Source organism: Nerophis ophidion, linkage group LG20, assembly GCF_033978795.1.
Source record: "Nerophis ophidion isolate RoL-2023_Sa linkage group LG20, RoL_Noph_v1.0, whole genome shotgun sequence".
Taxonomy (NCBI): Eukaryota; Metazoa; Chordata; class Actinopteri; order Syngnathiformes; family Syngnathidae; genus Nerophis; species Nerophis ophidion.
In genome coordinates, this window is record NC_084630.1 from 6,079,208 (window position 1) to 6,098,582 (window position 19,375).

The 19,375-nt window shown below is 38.3% G+C and overlaps 2 protein-coding genes across 3 annotated transcripts in view; both read right to left on the reverse strand.

The window, feature by feature from the left end:
- Positions 1–18,043, reverse strand: part of LOC133538566 (stimulated by retinoic acid gene 6 protein-like) — a 38,487-nt gene extending 20,444 nt beyond the window's left edge. Inside the window, exons 1-13 of the mRNA XM_061880218.1 lie at positions 17,914–18,043; positions 17,539–17,611; positions 11,006–11,106; positions 8,516–8,646; positions 8,300–8,420; positions 8,187–8,232; positions 7,985–8,110; positions 7,814–7,887; positions 5,632–5,740; positions 4,114–4,267; positions 3,956–4,031; positions 2,316–2,397; positions 2,176–2,224 (exon numbers count right to left, since the gene is read on the reverse strand). Of these exons, the coding sequence (XP_061736202.1) occupies positions 2,176–2,224; positions 2,316–2,397; positions 3,956–4,031; positions 4,114–4,267; positions 5,632–5,740; positions 7,814–7,887; positions 7,985–8,110; positions 8,187–8,232; positions 8,300–8,420; positions 8,516–8,646; positions 11,006–11,106; positions 17,539–17,611; positions 17,914–18,038 (1,267 nt within the window). The 5' untranslated portion in view covers positions 18,039–18,043. The remainder of the gene's footprint in view (positions 1–2,175; positions 2,225–2,315; positions 2,398–3,955; positions 4,032–4,113; positions 4,268–5,631; positions 5,741–7,813; positions 7,888–7,984; positions 8,111–8,186; positions 8,233–8,299; positions 8,421–8,515; positions 8,647–11,005; positions 11,107–17,538; positions 17,612–17,913) is intronic.
- Positions 18,044–18,288: 245 nt separating this feature from the next.
- Positions 18,289–19,375, reverse strand: part of LOC133538567 (serine protease inhibitor Kazal-type 1-like) — a 3,816-nt gene continuing 2,729 nt past the window's right edge. For both annotated transcript variants that reach the window (XM_061880220.1, XM_061880221.1), the window contains 2 exons: positions 18,982–19,094; positions 18,289–18,383 (listed from right to left, as the gene is read on the reverse strand). In XM_061880220.1, coding sequence (XP_061736204.1) covers positions 18,338–18,383; positions 18,982–19,094 — 159 coding nt within the window. In that variant the 3' untranslated portion in view covers positions 18,289–18,337. The remainder of the gene's footprint in view (positions 18,384–18,981; positions 19,095–19,375) is intronic.

Sequence of the window (19,375 nt, forward strand, 5' to 3'; positions counted from 1 at the left end):
AATGTAAATAATTCAACGTATATACTATGAAGATTAACCTGTGTGTATATATTTGGCTGATAGTATATATTTGTACCATGAATTGATTAACGTGAACCCCGACTTAAACAAGTTGAAAAACTTATTGGGGTGTTACCATTTAGTGGTCAATTGTACGGAATATGTACTGTACTGTGCAATCTACTAATAAAAGTTTCAATCAATCAATCAAAAAACGTGTGAAAATCACACTTTTATTAGCGTATTGCACAACTCTGAACACTGCCCACCTGTGGTGTCAGTGTAAACAAGCCTGTGTTTTTAAAAAAAATCACAGTGGCTTGCAATGACAACATGAAGCTGCCGAAGCCGAAGGAGAGACAACGAGAATGCAGGCTCCCGTGGATGTGATTTAAAAAAAAAAAAACGTAGCGTGTGTTTGTATTACTTGGCCGTCGATAGATAGATAGTACTTTATTGACTCCTTCAGGAGAGTTCCCTCAGGAGAATTAAAATTCCAGCAGCAGTGTACAGAGTTGAGCTCGAATTTGAAAAGTAAAAAGTAAATAATGGGGGTATGAATGGAAAAAAAATAGAAAAATATTACAATAAGAATAAAAATAAAAAGCAACAGTGAGAATGAAAATATAACAGTAAATTAAAGCTGCAAGCAGCGATGGACGGGTTCGACCTTTGCTGGTGTTTCCTGCCTTTACCCATTCAACATATCTTTACCTGCACATTACCTACCTTCCCTGCATTCTGGGGTCACACTGGTGCTTCTTTCTTTCACCCATACATGCTGGTGCTTCCTGCCATCACCCAAAAAACATATCTTTACCTGCACATTACCTATCTTCTCTGTACCCTGGAGTCAAACTGGTGCCTCCTTCTTTCACCCAGTTAACAAATCTTTACCCGCACAGTACCTACATTCTCTGCATTGTGTGGTCACGCTGGTGCTTCCTGCTTTCAAGCGGCCATCTTGAGACGGCAGCAGCGCAGCAGCATTAGCGCAGATGTCCTCTGAAGGCTCGTAAAATCAAAACCGGAGCAGTTAGAAAAACTCTTTGCGCAACTTTTAATCAGAGGGGTTCAATCTCTTTCCTGTGCGAGTTTGAAGCCGACACAACAAACGCGCTCAGAGGAGATAATGTTTGAAAAAACGTGACCGGTTTTTACAAAACTTTTGTTTTGAAGGGGTAAATGCCAACTTCCTGTTGATTTTTGCTGAAGAATGTCAATTAATGAAATGTAGGTCTAAGTGAGACCTACATAGAGATTTTTGTTTCATGTCTCTACAACATTCTTACCGGAAGTTACAAGCAGTGTTTTTTTCCTAGGAGCAGTTTTGTCTGTGTTTTATTCCTAGAGCGCAATTTTAAGTTTTGGGTTTTTTTTTTTATTAAATCGCAACTTTTGCCATTCCTGATGTGGCGAGTTTTGAAGCATTTTAAGAGGGTCAAATTACAGCTCAAAGAGGCAAAAATGACATTTTTTAGGAATTTTTTGTTTTGAAGGGGTGTTTGCCAACTTCCTGTTGATTTTTGCTGAAGGATGTTAATTTATGAAATGTAGGTCTAAGTCAGACCTACATAGAGGTTTTTGTTTCATGTCTCTACGACATTCCTAACGGAAGTTACAAGCAGTTTTGTCAGATTTTTCCTAGGGGGCGCTCGAGCGCAATTTTGAGTTTTGTTTTTTGTTTTTTTTATTGGATGGCAATTTTTACCAGTCCTGATGTGTGTGCAAAATTTGGTGAGTTTTGAAGCATGTTAAGGGGGTCAAATTACAGCTCAAAGAAGCGGCGGTAAAATAATAATAAAACCTTAGAAATACAATAGGGTCCTCTGTCCCAAAGGGACATTCGGTCCCTAATCAAGAATCTAACAAGAGAAACTACACAGTCGTGACCATGTTATGAAAAAGTATTGCACTGTTATTGTTTTGCATCCCCTGTAGTCTTATCATATAATTGCTACCAGTAATTGTTTATTTGATAAAATAAGAACTGGAATAACGAGCCAATATTTTGAATGGCTTTTTGAAAGGAACCGACTCCCTTCAAATAGCCATAAATCTGTAGAAAGAAATCCATGCACGCAGTGTAAAAGTATACAACAAATTCCCCACAGAAACATCTGAGCTGAGCAACAGACCCACCAAGAATCATGAGAAATTCAAATGAAATCTTACCCCACAGTGTAAAAGCAATTTGCCATCCCGAGTACCGTGCAATGGAGGCCTGCAAAAAATCAACGGAAAAAATTGATTGAGTCGCTGAGTTAAAAGGTTGTCTGTGCAATTATGACTGCAGTGTTTCATTTGTCGCTTACCACACTGACAGAAGAGCGTGGGTTGTGGAACTTTTCAGGGAGGAAACCTTTCTCTCCTCTCCAAAGTCTCTTTAAATGTTTCCTGTGGCAACATCAAAAACACTACGTCACAATTTTAATTTTATACTAATACCCCAAAAGTAGAATGCTGCAAAAGTTGTACAAGTTTAAATTGACCTCAAAACTGTGTCTGTTGTTAATAATGTTAGGAACAATGGCTTTAATAGTGATAACGGGTAATAATAAAAATAATGATACATATTTTTTATGTTATTGTAATTAATTGTGTTTGTTTTTAACTATTCATAAATATGATATCAATATAGTCATTGTTATCATTAATACAGTAGTTGCTATTACTAATTATTGGTTCTCCTTTTTTTTTAAATCGAATTTAATGAGTATGGGTCTGTTTTTTTCAATGTATTTAGTAAATGTATATCCTAAATGTTGTGAAACTGACATTGGGTTGGAGTTGGTGTTGCTCTTTTTTTACTCTAGTAGATTAATTAACATTGGCACTCAGCATTAAGGGTTGGAATTGGGGGTTGAATCATCAAAACTTATTCCCGGGCGCGGCCACCGCTGCTGCTCACTGCTCACCTCACCCAGAGGGTGATCAAGGGGATGGGTCAAATGCAGAGGACAAATCCCACCACAACTAGTGTGTGTAACAATCATTGGTACTTTAACTTTTTAACTTTGATTTTGCAAATCATCTTGGAATTAAGAAAATTGGTGTTTGGAAAAGTGTGTGTCGTATTTTCCGGAGTATAAGTCGCTCAAGAGTATAAGTCGCACCTGCTGAAAATGCATAATAAAGAAGGGAAAAAACATATATAAGTCGCACTGGAGTATAAGTCGCATTTTTGGGGGAAATTTATTTGATAAAACCCAAAACCAAGAATAGACATTTGAAAGGCAATTTAAAATAAATAAAGATAGTGAACAACAGGCTGAATAAGTGTATTTTATATGACGCATAAATAACCAACTGAGAAGGTGCCTGGTATGTTAACCTAACATATTATGGTAAGAGTCATTCAAATAACTACAACATATAGAAAATGCTATACGTTTACCAAACAATCTGTCACTCCTAATCCTAATCGCTAAATCCGATTAACATCTTATACGTCTAGTGTTTTACGTGAATGAGCTAAATAATATTATTTGGTATTTTACGGTAATGTGTTAATAATTTCACAAATAAGTCGCTCCTGAGTAGAAGTCGCACCCCCAGCCAAACTATGAAAAAAACTGCGACTTATAGTCCGAAAAATACGGTATATCCTTTTAGAAAAAGACAGTTAGTAAAATGGTGTGTAAACAAATGGAAAAAAAATGTAGTATTATTAACTTACAATGGCACTCGTTTTGTATTGATTCAGTTTCGTAAATTCACCAACAATTAAGTAAATAAACATTTACAAAATATTTCGGTATACGGCCTGGTGCGGCTTATATTTGTAAAAATAGATTTTTGTTCTAAAATTTGGTGGCACGCATTGTAGCCCGAGAAATACAATAATTTACGCCGAAAATACATAGAATACTCTTTAAAATGAATTTGAAATCGCAAACTTTGAAGGAGGACTTTACACAGATTTGTAATTTACAGAGTAAGCGCAGTAGCTTACCTGTAACATACCAGTACATGAAACGTGTAGGCGACTGAATTGAGACTCGCAAAGATGGTGGTTGCTAACCAAGTCTCTAGAATGACAGAAATAAACAAACGCTGTGACTATCAGACAGGATTTTCCTCGCTTGTTAACAGTCAGCTTGAGTCACTCACTCCTGGCCACGTCGATGAACTCCTCCAATTGTGGGATCATGGCTCCGACCGCTTCTGTCTGATTACAGGAGGTCACCAGGTGTTTCAAGGTGTTCTTCCACTTGTCCACTTGACCGAAAGCCACGGTACTCAGACTGTAGTCAGCCAGAGTCATCTGAAAGAAACCGGCAGTTAAGAAAAAACAATAAGTCCCATTCAGCAACCGTTCTTAAGAACAAATTTGGTTCATAGGTACACTTACAAAGTTTTTAAGGATATTTTTGTATCATCAATGTTTTCTTAGCTGGGATTTGTTCGAAGGTAAGAACAAAATCTACGAGTGCACTTTTCGGGTGGCCTATTTGTTCTAAAGTGTGACAAGTTCCCTTACTTCTATTGTCTGATTTTAAATTAATATCAGATAGATGGAGAGATAGATATACCTACATATATATATATATATATTAATACATATATATTTATATGCATACATATATGGTATATATATATGCATATTCATACATATACATATATACATACATATTCATACGTATACATACATATATGCATACATACATATATACATACATTTATATACATATATACATGCATATATACACATATGTACATATATATATACATATACATACATACATACATACACATATATATACACATTCACATGATATATACATATATATATATATATATATATATATATATATATATGTATATATATGGATGGATGGATGGATAGAACAGACAGACATATATATAGCAAAATTAGCAATATATAGACATTTCAAAATAGCGTGTGCTCGCACGCACACACACACACACACACACACACACGCACACGCACACACACACACACACACACACACAAGATGGTAAGATGCCACAGATCGTGCCCTGGGGAGGAAGCGCATATTTCACGACCATGTACGAAGTGACGAATATTTTTTGGAACGCTTTAGGCTACCGAAGCAGTCCCCCCTTTCTTAAACTTACGTTCTGACATTATGTATTTCCCCCACGGGATAATACGAATTTCTGTTCTGTAATCTCTTTGTGTTTTCTCCTTGTGTCTGATGCTCGGCTTTTCCGCTGGAATTCTGCCCTTATATGGGAAATTAAGGGTGTTTACCTATGCAAATTACGGAATTAATGGCGTTTTCATATGCATATTGGGGAAATAAGGTCATGTTTGTATGCAAAATTTGAAAGACAAGTACGCGCTAACCATTGGGCATTCAGCAACTTAAAAACAGCAGGTGGGAACAATTTGGTCGTTTAAGAACACCGCCTTCCGCCTGATTGTAGCTGAGATAGGCGCCAGCGCCCCCCGCGACCCCAAAAGGGAATAAGCGGTAGAAAATGGATGGATGGAAGAACACGTCATGAATTTGAATGGACTCCTCTTAGGAGATAGGAGGAAAAGTTAGGAACTTATTGCTGAATGGGGCCCATTGAGTGTACTGTCTTACAAACATTGAAAATCTTTAATTTTTCACTGTTTAAAATATAAAAAAATAATACCGTGTACAGGCCAATGAGAGATATGATGGCAGTGCCAATGATTCTGTTAGGGAACTTAAAGTCGGGATCCCACTCGTACACTCTGCTCTGGAACCAGCTTAGGGTCTTGCTGCAACAGAAAAAGGTCAAAAATATTAAGGGCCAGATTTCTGAGATGTTTGCGTTTACTAAAATAAGTGCAAATTTGATTGCACACGGAGCTGATCTACTAACCATGTGCAAAGTGGATTGCGTCTGTTAAGAGAGCAGAACATGCAATCCATTTTGCATCTCTGTCTTCATTAATATACAGAATACATGATGATCATAAAAAATAACAGAATTCTGGGAGGAGAAAATGCAAACAAATTGTATGTGATTTATCAACACGCATCACCGTTTCGGGAGCACTTTTTTTGCGTTCTATTTTTGAAAAGAAACTGACACAGTTGCACACACTTTGAGAAAGAAGTGTTTGCAAAGACAGATGATGGACAAGGATTCCATCATACAGTCAGAAATAATAAAAACAAAACCAAACAAAACCAAACAAAAAAACAACAACAACATTGTCTATTCAGCAACATCCTTTTAAAGTAGAGATGATTTTAGGGGCTGATTAATGTTGGTGTCATTTTTTATTGTTGTTTGTTTTTTCACATATAATAAAATATATATCCTATGTAATAATAACTTCATGACATATGCAGTAGTGCAGCCTCCCCCCCATGCACCTTCAGTGGTAAAAAAAAAATGATGCACTGAACGACTGCTGCTAAAATGCCAATTAAAAGCGGTACATGCCTCTTGCATGTTTGAAAACATAGCAAAACATAACATGAATGTGCACTAAATAAGAGTGTCTCAGTGGTGATGCCCATGCCTTGTATAGTTCGAGAAAAATCCTCATTTAAATAAGGCGGTCTGTGCCACTTTTCAATTATGCACGGTGTTAGTAGATCACAGGCAACATGCCCACTAATAGTACACACTATTCTTAGTGAATCAGGCCCTAAATGTGTCTACAGGCATATATCGTTATGTGTATCTGTATAAAATTGTGGTACCCAGGCCAGGAATCTGGCATAAACACTCAATGGCAGGGGTGTCAAACTCATTTCAGATCGGGGGACACATGGAGAGAAATCTACTGGTAAAATTTAAGGGGACGGGCAATATGCGCATTCGTATAGTTAGGAGGAGATGCCTCATTTAATGCAAAAAAAGTCGTCTGGTTTAAGCCAGGTTTCGCTGAGACCGATGACGTTAAGATTGTTGTCTCCAATGACCTCATTAACTAATAACGATTTGGGAGACAATGATCTTATGTTTAAAAAGCCCATATTATAGGTAGCGGGCTGTTTTAAGGAGTTTTTGATCAAATTATCCGTAGGAGCAATATTAATAATGTTGCGTTTACTATGCGTAGTGCACTTAAAATAATTACGACCATATCTAGGAATTGATATGATGGGAATTTTCCCATGGTTTGCTTGGTGCTGCGATAAACTGAACGCATCATAATTTGCCACCTCAGTAGAACGCATGTCCAACTCTGACACAGTCATAGCAGAAAAAACTTGTTCTAACTTAACTGACTCCTCACCCAGACTAGCAGGCTCACGTCTTCCATTTAAATCTAGCTTCAGGATGGAAGGAAGCGGTGTTCTGTGGAGATTAGCCTTTTGCTTTGTTGTTAGCCCCGCTCGGCATCCGCGCTTCTGTTTTCGATCACACCGCTTACGTGTCTTCCGTAAGCTGGTACTATACTCCGCTGCATCAAAGGCCGCTGAATGTAGCCGGCGAAGTATTCCAATGCTAGCGAGGTGGTCCAACATACACGCATCTTTCAGTCTTGGTTCCTGCTCAACATCTATTCACGATGAGTTTGTTATGGTCTTAGTTTAGTTTGACGGCAAATTTTGTCTACCAAGGATAACACATCTTTATAGTCGTTTTGAAACCACTTTTATTTGGGTTATTGCAGAACATCTCAAAAACTAAATTCAAAACAAGACCGGTTTTAGTCAGGGGAAAAAAAAGGTCATTGACGATAACTAAAACAAAAATGTTGTCAACAAAATTAACACTGATATAAATTTGTGGTAAATTGCAGATGAGTGTGCATTTTGACAAAAGCATAAATTCCAATTTCAAGAGGGGTCGCTTGAATGCAGCATGTGCGCTCTAGATTGCATTTTACCTGTGTGCGCTTGTTTTCCTCAGTAGTCTCTTCACATGCTGCACCTGGTGTTGATCAGTGAGCTCATCTGGGTCCTGGTGGGATATAAATAAAAATAAAAAAACATACTTTAATGATAAATCATTGCTTTTTTTTTTTGTCTTTGACTGGATGTTTTCTAACTTTACTCACCTCCTGTTCCAGCTGTAGATGTTTCCGAACATCTTTGACCAACATGTAGACAAATCTCCCCAAAAGAAAAACGAGTGAAAGGATACAAGGCCACTGGACAATTATCTTCTGATATTTTCCCAAAATCTGCCAATTTAGGTTTTTTGTTGTTGTTAATATGTCAAGTCTAAATTGGACCAATGCAGGTGTGCTATTCACCTACCTTGCCACCTGGACATGTGAACGTGTCCCACACTGTGATGATAAGCCTGCAAACAACCGTGCACACATTAGAATTGCATTTTCTCTCTCCTAACTCTTTGTGTGCAATTTTACCAACACAAAGAGTAGATCATTCCAAGTATGGCTCCAGCTGTTCTGAAGGGAGTTGACAGGCAGGCAAAGAACGGTAGGTTGACCAGGCCCACCTCCAGAGCTCCAACCAGGTAAACAACAGCTGAGGACCATGAACATCTTCTTATCACATGTTGACATTTTTTTGTATTCCGGCCATTAACACAACAAGAACTGGTTGGTAAAAGAGGTCCGTACCTCTGGCCCAGGGCGGGACAGTGAAAGGAATGTAATGTTCCGAGAAGAGCAGCAGGACGCTGTAGGACACGGCCCCAAAGGCGAACCCATAAGACCAGCGGTTGCTCAGGCTGCCTATGGTGTCCAGAGGCCTGCCAATGACAACGTTTTAACATCCTTTAGTCATAGATGCATTATTTAAACCGGTGGATCTCATACTGTGGTACATGTACCACTAATCCACCTAGTGCAGGGGTGTCCAAACTTTTTCCACTTAGGGCCGCAGACTGAAAAATCTAAGCAAGCGGGGGCCATTTTTACATTTTTTTAATTTTAAAAACTGGTGGTAGAGGGGTTAGTGCGTCTGCCTCACTATACGAAGTTCCTGCAGTCCTGGGTTCAAATCCAGGCTCGGGATCTTTCTGTGTGGAGTTTGCATGTTCTCCCCGTGAATGCGTGGGTTCCCTCCGGGTACTCCGGCTTCCTCCCACTTCCAAAGACATGCACCTGGGGATAGGTTGATTGGCAACACTAAATAGGCCCTAGTGTGTGAATGTGAGTGTGAATGTTGTCTGTCTATCTGTGTTGGCCCTGCAATGAGGTGGCGACTTGTCCAGGGTGTACCCTGCCTTCCGCCCGATTGTAGCTGAGATAGGCGCCAGCGCCCCCCGCGACCCCGAAAGGGAATAAGCGGTAGAAAATGGATGGATGGAATTAAATATATGTATAACCAATATACATCCAGGCCTCCACTCAGGCTTGATCCTGGGGATTAAACATGTGTCATTATTCAGTATTATTTTGTTTTATTATTATTCAAGTTTTAAATCTCCAGATCAACATTAGGTCCATCTGTCAATAAAATGATTTTAAAGATTTAAGTTGTATGTTTTTTTGTCAAAGAAAACCATGATTTTTGATGGAAAAAAACACAAAATATGCAACATTATCACCCAATATTTTTTTTAAGTGGAATATTTGAGATCATATAATAATTGGAGCCTTAAAAAAGTCAATAACTAATAACACCACTGATTTTAATTCATTATTATTTTTTGAGCAATGACACTTAAAAACAAATCACACTAAAATTATTGGGGATCTAAAAGGGTCCTACTCATTAAAGTGATAAAAAATAAATTCTACATTTTTTTACTGTTTACTTTTAACACAATAATCTCGAGATCAACTTCAGATCTATCTGTCAATTATAAATTTTATTGTTGCTTATGTTTTTTGTTTGTTCATTTTAGCCCCTTCTTTAAAAAAACAGCTCAGTTTTTTATATGGCAAACACAAAATATGCAACATTTTCCCCCAAAAATATCTAACAGTGGAAAATTTTACGTGATGTAATTGGAGCCTTGAATAGGTCAATAATTCATAATGACATTGATTTTGATTCATTATTATTTTTTAAAGAAAGAAACAGCCTGCATGGCAGCTGTGTGTTATTAGAGTAAACATTGCAACAATTTCTTGTTACATTTCACCCGTTTGCTCTTTTATATCATTTTTTACATTTTAAAACTTTTTCAATCATATTTTTAAAATGTGCCGTGGGGCCGTTAAAAAATTACCTCTGGGCCGCACTTTGGACACCCCTGACCTACTGGTATGCCAAAGAATCACTTGATTAAAGTACAGTGTTTTATTTTCCTATACTCAAACACAGTGTTACTTTTCAAACTGTATGTAATGTTACAGTGGCCATAAACATTAAATATAGTTCTTAAATATAATTTCTGCCTTGTTTTTAATGAGTACTTAGCCCTACTGCCCTGCTGTATTTTAATGTTGGTCATAATACTTGGGAAAGCTATCTTTTTTGCAAGGTCCATCGTAAAAAAGTTTGAGAACCACTTGTTTATTTTACATATTTGTCATAATGTAATGGAAAATTTTGTATTCTTTTACCACACCAGTGGCCTGTTATCACTTAAGTTTAAATTATTTGGGAGTGTCCAGAGTGCAGCCTGGGGACCAATCACTACTCACAGCAAAAATGTTTAAATACTGTTTCAATAAAAAAACATGAAACGTGGAATAACAGAGCAAACAGGTGTAATGTAACGAGAAAAGGTTGCAATATTGACACTAATAACACAAAGCTGCCATGCAAGCTGTTTTTTTCTTTAAAACTGCCAGTGCTCAAAAATAATAAAAACTTAAACACAACATAGAGATCTGAAGTTAATCCAGAGATTCAAGCATTGAAAGTAAAAAATACTGTATGTTGATATTTGACTTATTTTAAACATTTTTTTATGAATGGTGCCACCTTGGTGCCCGAGAGCTTTAGTCTGATTTTTTTTTTTTTAACTGTCATTGTTCAAAAAATAAAAGTACCGAATAGTATCAAAATAGTTTTAGTACCGTTACCAAAATATCGGTATCGTTACAACACTACTGTAAAATAAGTCAATCTTTCAATTCTATAGTTTTGTATATCGACTGTTAGACTATCATTAAAACTGTAATTAAATTTGCACCTCCCTGTTAATGACTTACACCACAATGCCAAAACGCCCTTGCAAGAAAGGAAGTTTGTTGTCAATGGGCAATGTTTTTGCTCTCCTCTGAAAGAATGACAGCACGATGGCAATCAGCACCTGGAAGACAAAAGAAAACAAACATGACCTTGGCACTGCTGCACATGCTGCCTTTACAGCTGCATTTCAAATATAGGATAAAGTGTTGTGCGGATTGACAAATTATATTGCTGAATAGACGATTTGTATATATTTTTTTTAATTTCCGGCAGTCCAGATATTTTGAGGGTTGTCAAACGATGGAAATATTTAATCGCGATTGTGGAGGAGGGAGTGGCTTGCGGGCCTGCCGTGGAACAAGGTCTGCCAGGACTGGCCTCGAAGACACTGACAGTAGAGTGAGGTCTGCCAGGACTGGCCTCGAAGACAGTGACAGTAGAGTGAGGTCTGCCAGGACTGGCCTCGAAGACAGAGACAGTTGAGTAGATGGCCCAGGTGGGCCTTGTTATCTAATCACCTGTCGCCTTTGTTAGCAGCAGCCGGGATGAGACTCTTGGTTGGAATTGGAGTGGGAGCCAAAGAGACACGAACTCAGAAAAATACATGTCGCTGGAAAGCAAAAGCCTTCCACGATTCATGAAAATAAAACAGTGTTGTACCCAGAAATATGGGCTTTCGGGGCAGTGCGTGGTGGTCCAAGGAACCCACTAGAGGGCAACCTCTACAGCAATTATTTGCATTTTTTTCGTAGTCAACTCAAAATGAATCGTGATTAATCACAGAAACATAAAATGTTTTTGTCTTTAATAAGTGTACCGTAGAAAGATCATTTTTGCGTTTTTAATACCATGACTGGACAATTATTTTGCTTCAATGACATGTTTTTAAACATTACCATTTTTAAAACTGCTCAACACAAAAAATATATAAAGTTGAGAAACCAACAATTGTCATACACAAACTAGGTGTGGCAAAATTGTTCTCTGCATTTGACCCATCACCCTTGAGCACCCCCTGGGAGGTGAGGGGAGCAGTGAGCAGCAGCATAAACATGCTTTTAAAGAGAATTAAAAAAGAAATACCTGCAGTGAGTTGGTGTCTTGCCAGAGTTTATATTTTGTAGGAATACAGAATTTGTATGCCCTGCGATGAGGTGGCGACTCGTCCAAGGTGTACCCCGCCTACCGCCCGAATGCAACTGAAATAGGCTCCAGCGATCCCCCGCGACTCCATAAGGGACATGCGGTAGAAAATGGACGGATGGATGGACATAATTTGTATTCCTGCTTTAGGAGCAATTGCATTGAGAGGAGAGGAGCTACACGTCCATGTTTAGATACCATTTTTTTTTATGCATTAGTAACACAAAATGTGGATTATTACTATCATTCTTTTGATTTTCAAAGATGTTAGGTGAAATTTTTCATACCTGAATAAATGTTGTTGTGTTTTAGTGTTTTCCTGCCTTTTCCTTTGTCTGCGCCCGTGTATTTAGTGATTCGTTCTCGGCGAGGGGCGGACCTTGAGGCACACCTGCTCGCAATTAGCACACCAGTATTTAGACTCGTCAGTGTCAGCTTGGCCTCGCCGGTTATTGTATCCAGAACTCCTCTCTTGCATGCACCTGCTTCACCTCACCAGACCTGTTACGTTGTCGCTACTTTGTCCAGAATTCCCTAAACTCTTGTGTGTTTATTTTCTAGTCGCTCTGAGGTAAAAGGGGTTCTTTTTTTGGATTCTTGCCCTGCTCAGTGTGCCCTGGCCCTTTCTCCTGCCGACCTCTGGGGAACCTGTCACGCGGTGCTCGCATCGTGGATGCGCGTTTTGTCACCCCAAGATGCAAATGGACCAGAAGGACACAAATTGCAGGTAGGAGCTTGATTTAATGTACAAAAAAATAACACTGGTTCAAAAGGCAAAAGAAAGCGCCTGCCTATTTACGGGAAGCTAAAGCTAAACTAGCATGGAGTCCAGGAGTCCAAAAGTAACGTACCGAGTGCCCGAGAAGCTAAGGAGCAACTTAGCACAGAGACAAGATTTAAGAAATACCAACGTGAGTGTTGCTTACAGCAAACAACGGATCAAGACAGAACTGAGGTCGAAGGCAGGCTTAAATACTAAAGCAATAATCGAAACACAGGTGCGCGTAACAAACAAGAGCAGGTGGAACAAATGAGAAACCATGGTAATAAGATAAAACAAGGAAGAGCCAAACCAAGGATCGGAAGAGTCCAAAAACAAACAGGAAACACAAAAGGACTCAAAAACCAGAACAATATATGATCCGGGCGGCGGATCATAACAGAACCTATTTTGTCCAGGTTAAGTGGTGTGCGTTTCTGCCCCATCGGCCTTAGTTTTCCCTTTTTGTCTAATTACATTTTTGTAATTCCACCTTGTCTCCCGTCTCTACATCCTGGGGTCACCCCTACTTGACTAAGACCTTAACAGTTGTACAAAGTAACGGCATTCATATTTTTGCACAACGTTTTTACCTTCTCTACCTACTTGTTAATAAAATGTAATATTAAGCCTGTTAAACATTTTGTACAGGTTATGAAAGAACATACCATAGTTATGGTAATATTGTGTAGTGAACTTAAACTTAGTCTCACTGGGAGCGAAGAAGAAGACTACTTTGTTCAAAGACAATCTTCCTCCTTCATTTCGCCACTGCCATTACAATACACTTAATTACAACCTGCCAAAACAACTTTTTATTTCAGTAGAAATATCACAAGATACCACATAATAACAGAATAGCATGATCGTATTTGTAAGACGATTTTTTTGTTATTTTTTTGGTTGGACTATTATTGTTAAGCCCCCAAACGGACATGTGTGATTGGTATGAGAAACGACTTGGAACTTTTTTGACGAAAATCTCAGATAAAAGTGACTATTGACTTCCTCTCTACCACCTTGGTTCCTGCTGGACTTGTGTTGTAATATTACTAAAGCAGATCGAGTAACATCCTACATTTTATGTTTTAGTACACTCAATTGTAGAATAAACACGGAAGTGAAGCTCCTCCTCTCTATAAGCGGGAATGCACGCCAGCAGCGTTCGCGCCAACGATGTCGTCTCACAGCGATTGAAGGTAAAATTGTCTCGTCATGTCCGAAGAGCAACTTGCCATGGTTTTGGAACTGAGGTTTCCTGAAGGTCCCTCTTTCTTTGTGCAGTTCTGCAAGCTATTTTCGAGCTTGTGGCTCAACACTAACTGGAAGCTATTACCAGGGGCGTCACTAGACCTAATACTGTACTGGGGCACACCTGGGGCACAAATGATTCATGTGAGCGTGCAAAGCGCGCAAGCAAAAACATTTTTAGCACTTATTTATCATTAAAAAATACATAAATAGTGCTTTAAACTATGAACTCATATCAGATTATGTTCTATGGATCTTTGATTAACCACCTGAAATTAACTAAGGCATTTGACCTACTTTTTTACTCCAGACTTCTAAACTGCTACTGGTAAAAGCAAAAAGGAAGAGCAATGAATCTTTTTCAAATATATATTGCAGTAATCATATGCAAATTTAACATCTACAAAAGTAAAACAAAAAATAAAGCACCCCTACATCTCTGGGTTCTTTTGTAATATTTAATTTCCATTCATGGCAATGTGGCTAATCCTATTTCAGATACACAAAACTATAAAATATACACACAACAATAAAGCCACAGTAGTAGAATAAATGAACAACTGTTGTGTGTCTGTTCAGGGAATCATTTTCTGAGAAGTAAACTGTAATGTCTCCTTTTCATTTTTGCAAAGTGGTCAATCACTCTGGACAGACATGGAAATATTAAAGTAACTGTTATACAGTTGTCCAGTGGTTCCCAACTGCTGGGTTGTGACATAAAAGTGGATTGTGTGTCATTTTCAGTGAGTCGCAGTCAGATGTGTGCATGAAAAAAAAAGTTTAGGGAGAAAAAAATCTAATTGTGGCAACAAAACCATATATTTTTAGCCTTTTTTCTAGTGACTATTAGTGAGTATTTTAGCAAAAGGCAAACCGACTAACAAGTTGGAGGAGGACTCAGGACGGACATGGAAATATATTTAAAAAACATCTAAATGGGGCAACAAAACCCAATATTTTCAGCCATCTTTCTGAAAACAAATACAGAAATGTTACTATTTTTTCTGGAAACAAAACCAGATGCTTTAGCTGTAGCCATTTTTCTGGTGACAAAACACGATTATTTTAATCAAAGTCACACCAATTAACAAGACAAGTCTACTGTGCTGTTTTTCTGTTAAATAAACTTCAATGATTTAAAAATGTGGCTCACGACTTGATATGGAAAAATGTTTTTCTTCCTGAAGATAAACCATTTGAGAAGCACTCAACTCACACATGCTGACTCCGAATCATCATTGATGCAGAAGCAGCAGACAATAACCAACATGATGTTTCATGTTCATTGGAAATTCCCCCGACAGCTCGTACGGCAAATGAATATGTTTGTCTTGATACAAGGAATGACGTTAGCTAACTTAGCATCAACTTAAGACAATGATGTTGCCTAGCTAGCTAGGACTTCACTTACATCTCTCATTCCTGCGGCTTCTTCCCTGCTGCGGGCGAATAACTTTCTGATATCCATCTAGGAGTTACAGTTTGAGTCAAATGAAAATCAAAATAATATAATTAACAAATTGTTGTTGGCTAACGTTACCTCTCTCTCTCTCTCTCTCAACTGAAGTCTCGATCCACACGTGAATAAATTACCATATTAAGTAGCCATGTGCTCACTGTTTCATGGAGTGAATACAGTAGCAATCAATTACCATACTAAGTAGTATGTGCGCTGTTTTCTATGTTATGTAGACTTAAAACTCTGAAGCGTTTTTTTTTATTGGTGATATTTTTACTGGGGCACTGCAGATCAACAGTGGGGCACGAGCCCCAGTGAAATATGTCTGGCACATTTCCCCAAACTACGGAACGGGCCGAGGGTCAAATCGCAAATTTAAAAAAAATCAGCCATTAAAGGAAGTTATAATTTACACGTTAGCATCATGTTAACATCGTCTGCAATCGCCTCCTTTGTTTCTTTACAGTAATTTGCTGTAACTGCATAGCTGTGGTTTTACAATAACATTACAACAATATACTATAAATTCACAATTGTAACCCTACAGTTAATTACAATATGTTTACAACTATATGTTACAATACAGCTAAGGTTTTACAGTTAATTACAGTATTTAATTGCAGAATAACTGTTAAGATCCGTACACGGATTTTCTCATATTGTTTCTGTTCCATTCTCATGACTCTGCTGTTTAACATGCTTATTTCCTGTTTTTGTTCATTACCATGGTTACTCATCAGTTCACCTGCTACTCACTGCCCCGCACACATGCTAGAGATAATCGCCGTCACTTAATAAGCCGTCCTCTTTTGTTTGTTCAGCCTGGGTTCATAATTTGCTTTTCACGCAACGAGTTACGCCTGCAATACTTTCAGTACGTATATTCTCGCTAAGCTTTTCGCGCTAGCCATTGTTCATTCCAGTTCTCACGCTGAAAGTTTTGTTTTCTCTTTTGTGCCTACAGGTCAGTTTAGTTTGCATTTTGTATCACCTAGTTCTCATACTAGCGTATTTGGTTTCCTTTTGTTTGCTCCAGTGTTTTGTTCCTTAGATCCTTTTTGTAGAATAAATCTGTTAAAACTTACCTTTGCTGTGTTCAATTTTTACACATCCTTGAGGGAATCGAACCCGGTACCACGATGCCACACAGGCGTAATAATAACAGTGTAATAGGTAAACACTGTGACGTCAACACGGTAAACTCACACTTGCATTCAGTCGAAGCATTTAAGTCCCATCTTAAAACTCATTTGTATACTCTAGCCTTGAAATAGACCCCCTTTTTGACCAGTTGCTCTGCCGCTTCTTTTCTTTTCTGCTCTGGGGCACAGGTTCGGCGGCCATGGATGAAGTGCTGGCTGTCCACAGTCGGGACCCGGGGTGGACCGCTCGCCTGTGCATCGGTTGGGGACATCTCTGCGCTGCTGACCCATCTCCGCTCGGGATGGTCTCCTGCTGGCCCCACTATGGACTGGACTCTTATTATGTTGGATCCACTATGGACTGGACTTCCACAATATTATGCTAGACACACTCGACGTCCATTGCATCCGGTCTCCCCTAGAGGGGGGGGGGTCACCCACATCCGCGGTCCTCTCCAGGGTTTTCCATAGTCATTCTCATCGACGTCCAACTGGATTGTGAGTTTTTCCTTGCCCTAAAGTGGGATCTGAACCGAGGATGTCGTTGTGGCTTGTGCAGCCCTTTGAGACACTTGCGATTTAGGGCTATATAAATAAACATAGATTTTTTTGATTGATTGATTGACATGCATGCATTATCAGCAAGTGCTAAGATTTTGATACAGGGTCAAATGTAATAAGCTTGGTTTCTTCTTAATCTTTTTCGGATATGATGAACTGTGCAAATGGAAATTTCTAGTCTAGAATTTTCTGTAGTGTTTGCCTAAAATGAATAAACCATGAGCACAGAGGACTTACAGCTGGGATAAGCGTAAGATGTAGAAAGAGGTCTATCGAGATTCCATTTTGACAGTCCAGTACAATGGCTTCCCTAGAAAAAGTTGGAAAAAATCAAACACGTGTCATTCCATAGTACACACACACACACACACACACACACTTTTAGTTTAACTCGCAGAATCTATTGAGCGTCATACAACAAGCCATACCCAATAATCTCGTTTGACGAAGATAGTATTGCTTTGTTTCGATTGACTCTGTCATTCGACGTTATATTTGTTATTCTACTTGCAGCTTGCAGTGGTGTATCATTTAAATTAAGCAAAATGACAAGAAAATAGATGAATTGTAAACAGACACAGAAATAAATCGAATTACGGCAAAAGTACTTACACGTGCTCCACTGGATCCGTCATTATAGTTAAACACTCTCTTGTGGGTTTGAAAATAAACCTTGTTCGTTTTCGCCGCGCTTGCAACGGACAGATTTCACTTCTGTATTTCCTGGTTAAAAGCATGTGACTCGAACATTTGACCTTTCACCATTGAGTGCAACATCCTTCTATTCGCTTCTCACCACACACACACACACACACACATTATTGACAATTCTGTTACTCAGTACAAGAAGTGTAAACATTGAGTTTTTAATTTGCAAACAACCGAGCGGTCATTCACCACCTGCTCTCAGGTCAGCATAACATGGATAATATTAGGTTTGTACTTTGCTTTTTTTGGGCGAAAAAACGTCAATAACAGAATCCACCGTTATGTCAGAATGCTTTATTTGATGATTTTCACTGTTAACATGCCCAGGTCAGCATGGTCCATCCTTGACAATCCAAATGTTCTGATTTGTACTTCTGTAGAGAGAAAATACAAAACACGTTTCAAGTTTGCTTGAATTCTTTATGTATGGCATAAAGTAGAAAATGGATGGATGGATAAAGTAAATGTATGATATACATGATTTATTATCTTGATAAAATGACGATGAGGGTGAAATGTTGAGTAGCAAAAATAAACATCAGCACTAATGTAAACAGAATTTTCTCACAAATACAAAAAAAAGTTAAACATTTTCCTTCTGAAAAGTTGGAAGGCCCAAGTAAAACCTCACAAACTCTGATAATTATGTTGCAATAATTATTTAGTGATCAGATGAGGGTGAAATGTTAACTAACAAAAATAAACATCAGCAGTAATGTAAACACAGAATTTTCTCAAATTACAAAAAAAGTTAACACTTTTGCTTCTGGCAAATTGGAAAGCCCAAATAAAACCTTGCAAAATCCGATAGTTATGTTGCAATAATGTAGTTCAGAACGGACTGTGATCAAGAGTTCATAATAGGGGCCGCAAATTTTGAATTGTGTCCACAAAGTTGCAATTTTAACCTTTTTCGGTCTAAAAAACTTTGCCAGAAAGTGATTTTGTGTGTGTGTGTGTGTGTGTACTCACTTTCTTTTCCCACAGAGCATACACTCGTTGCCGTGTGTGACGCCATCACTCCCGCACACAGGGTTATAGACCATGGCGCACAAGACAGGTCCTTTTATATCTGAACAGGTTGGCTAGCAAAAAAACAAGAAAAATATTACCATACATTGAAAAAATACATATATTTGAATGCTCAATGAACTAATATTGTTTTAAATGTCATTGCAATGTTAATGTACATCGGTTTTAATTGAATTATCATTGTGGGAAGTGGTGTCTCTAATATATTGTCCCTCTCCTGGAGCTGAATAAGGGACCCAAAATAAAATCCCTCGTTTATCACTGTTAATTGGGATCCAGACAGAACAGGGCTAAATGAGTTGAAGTAGGAATCAATTGTAAATCAAATATTTTC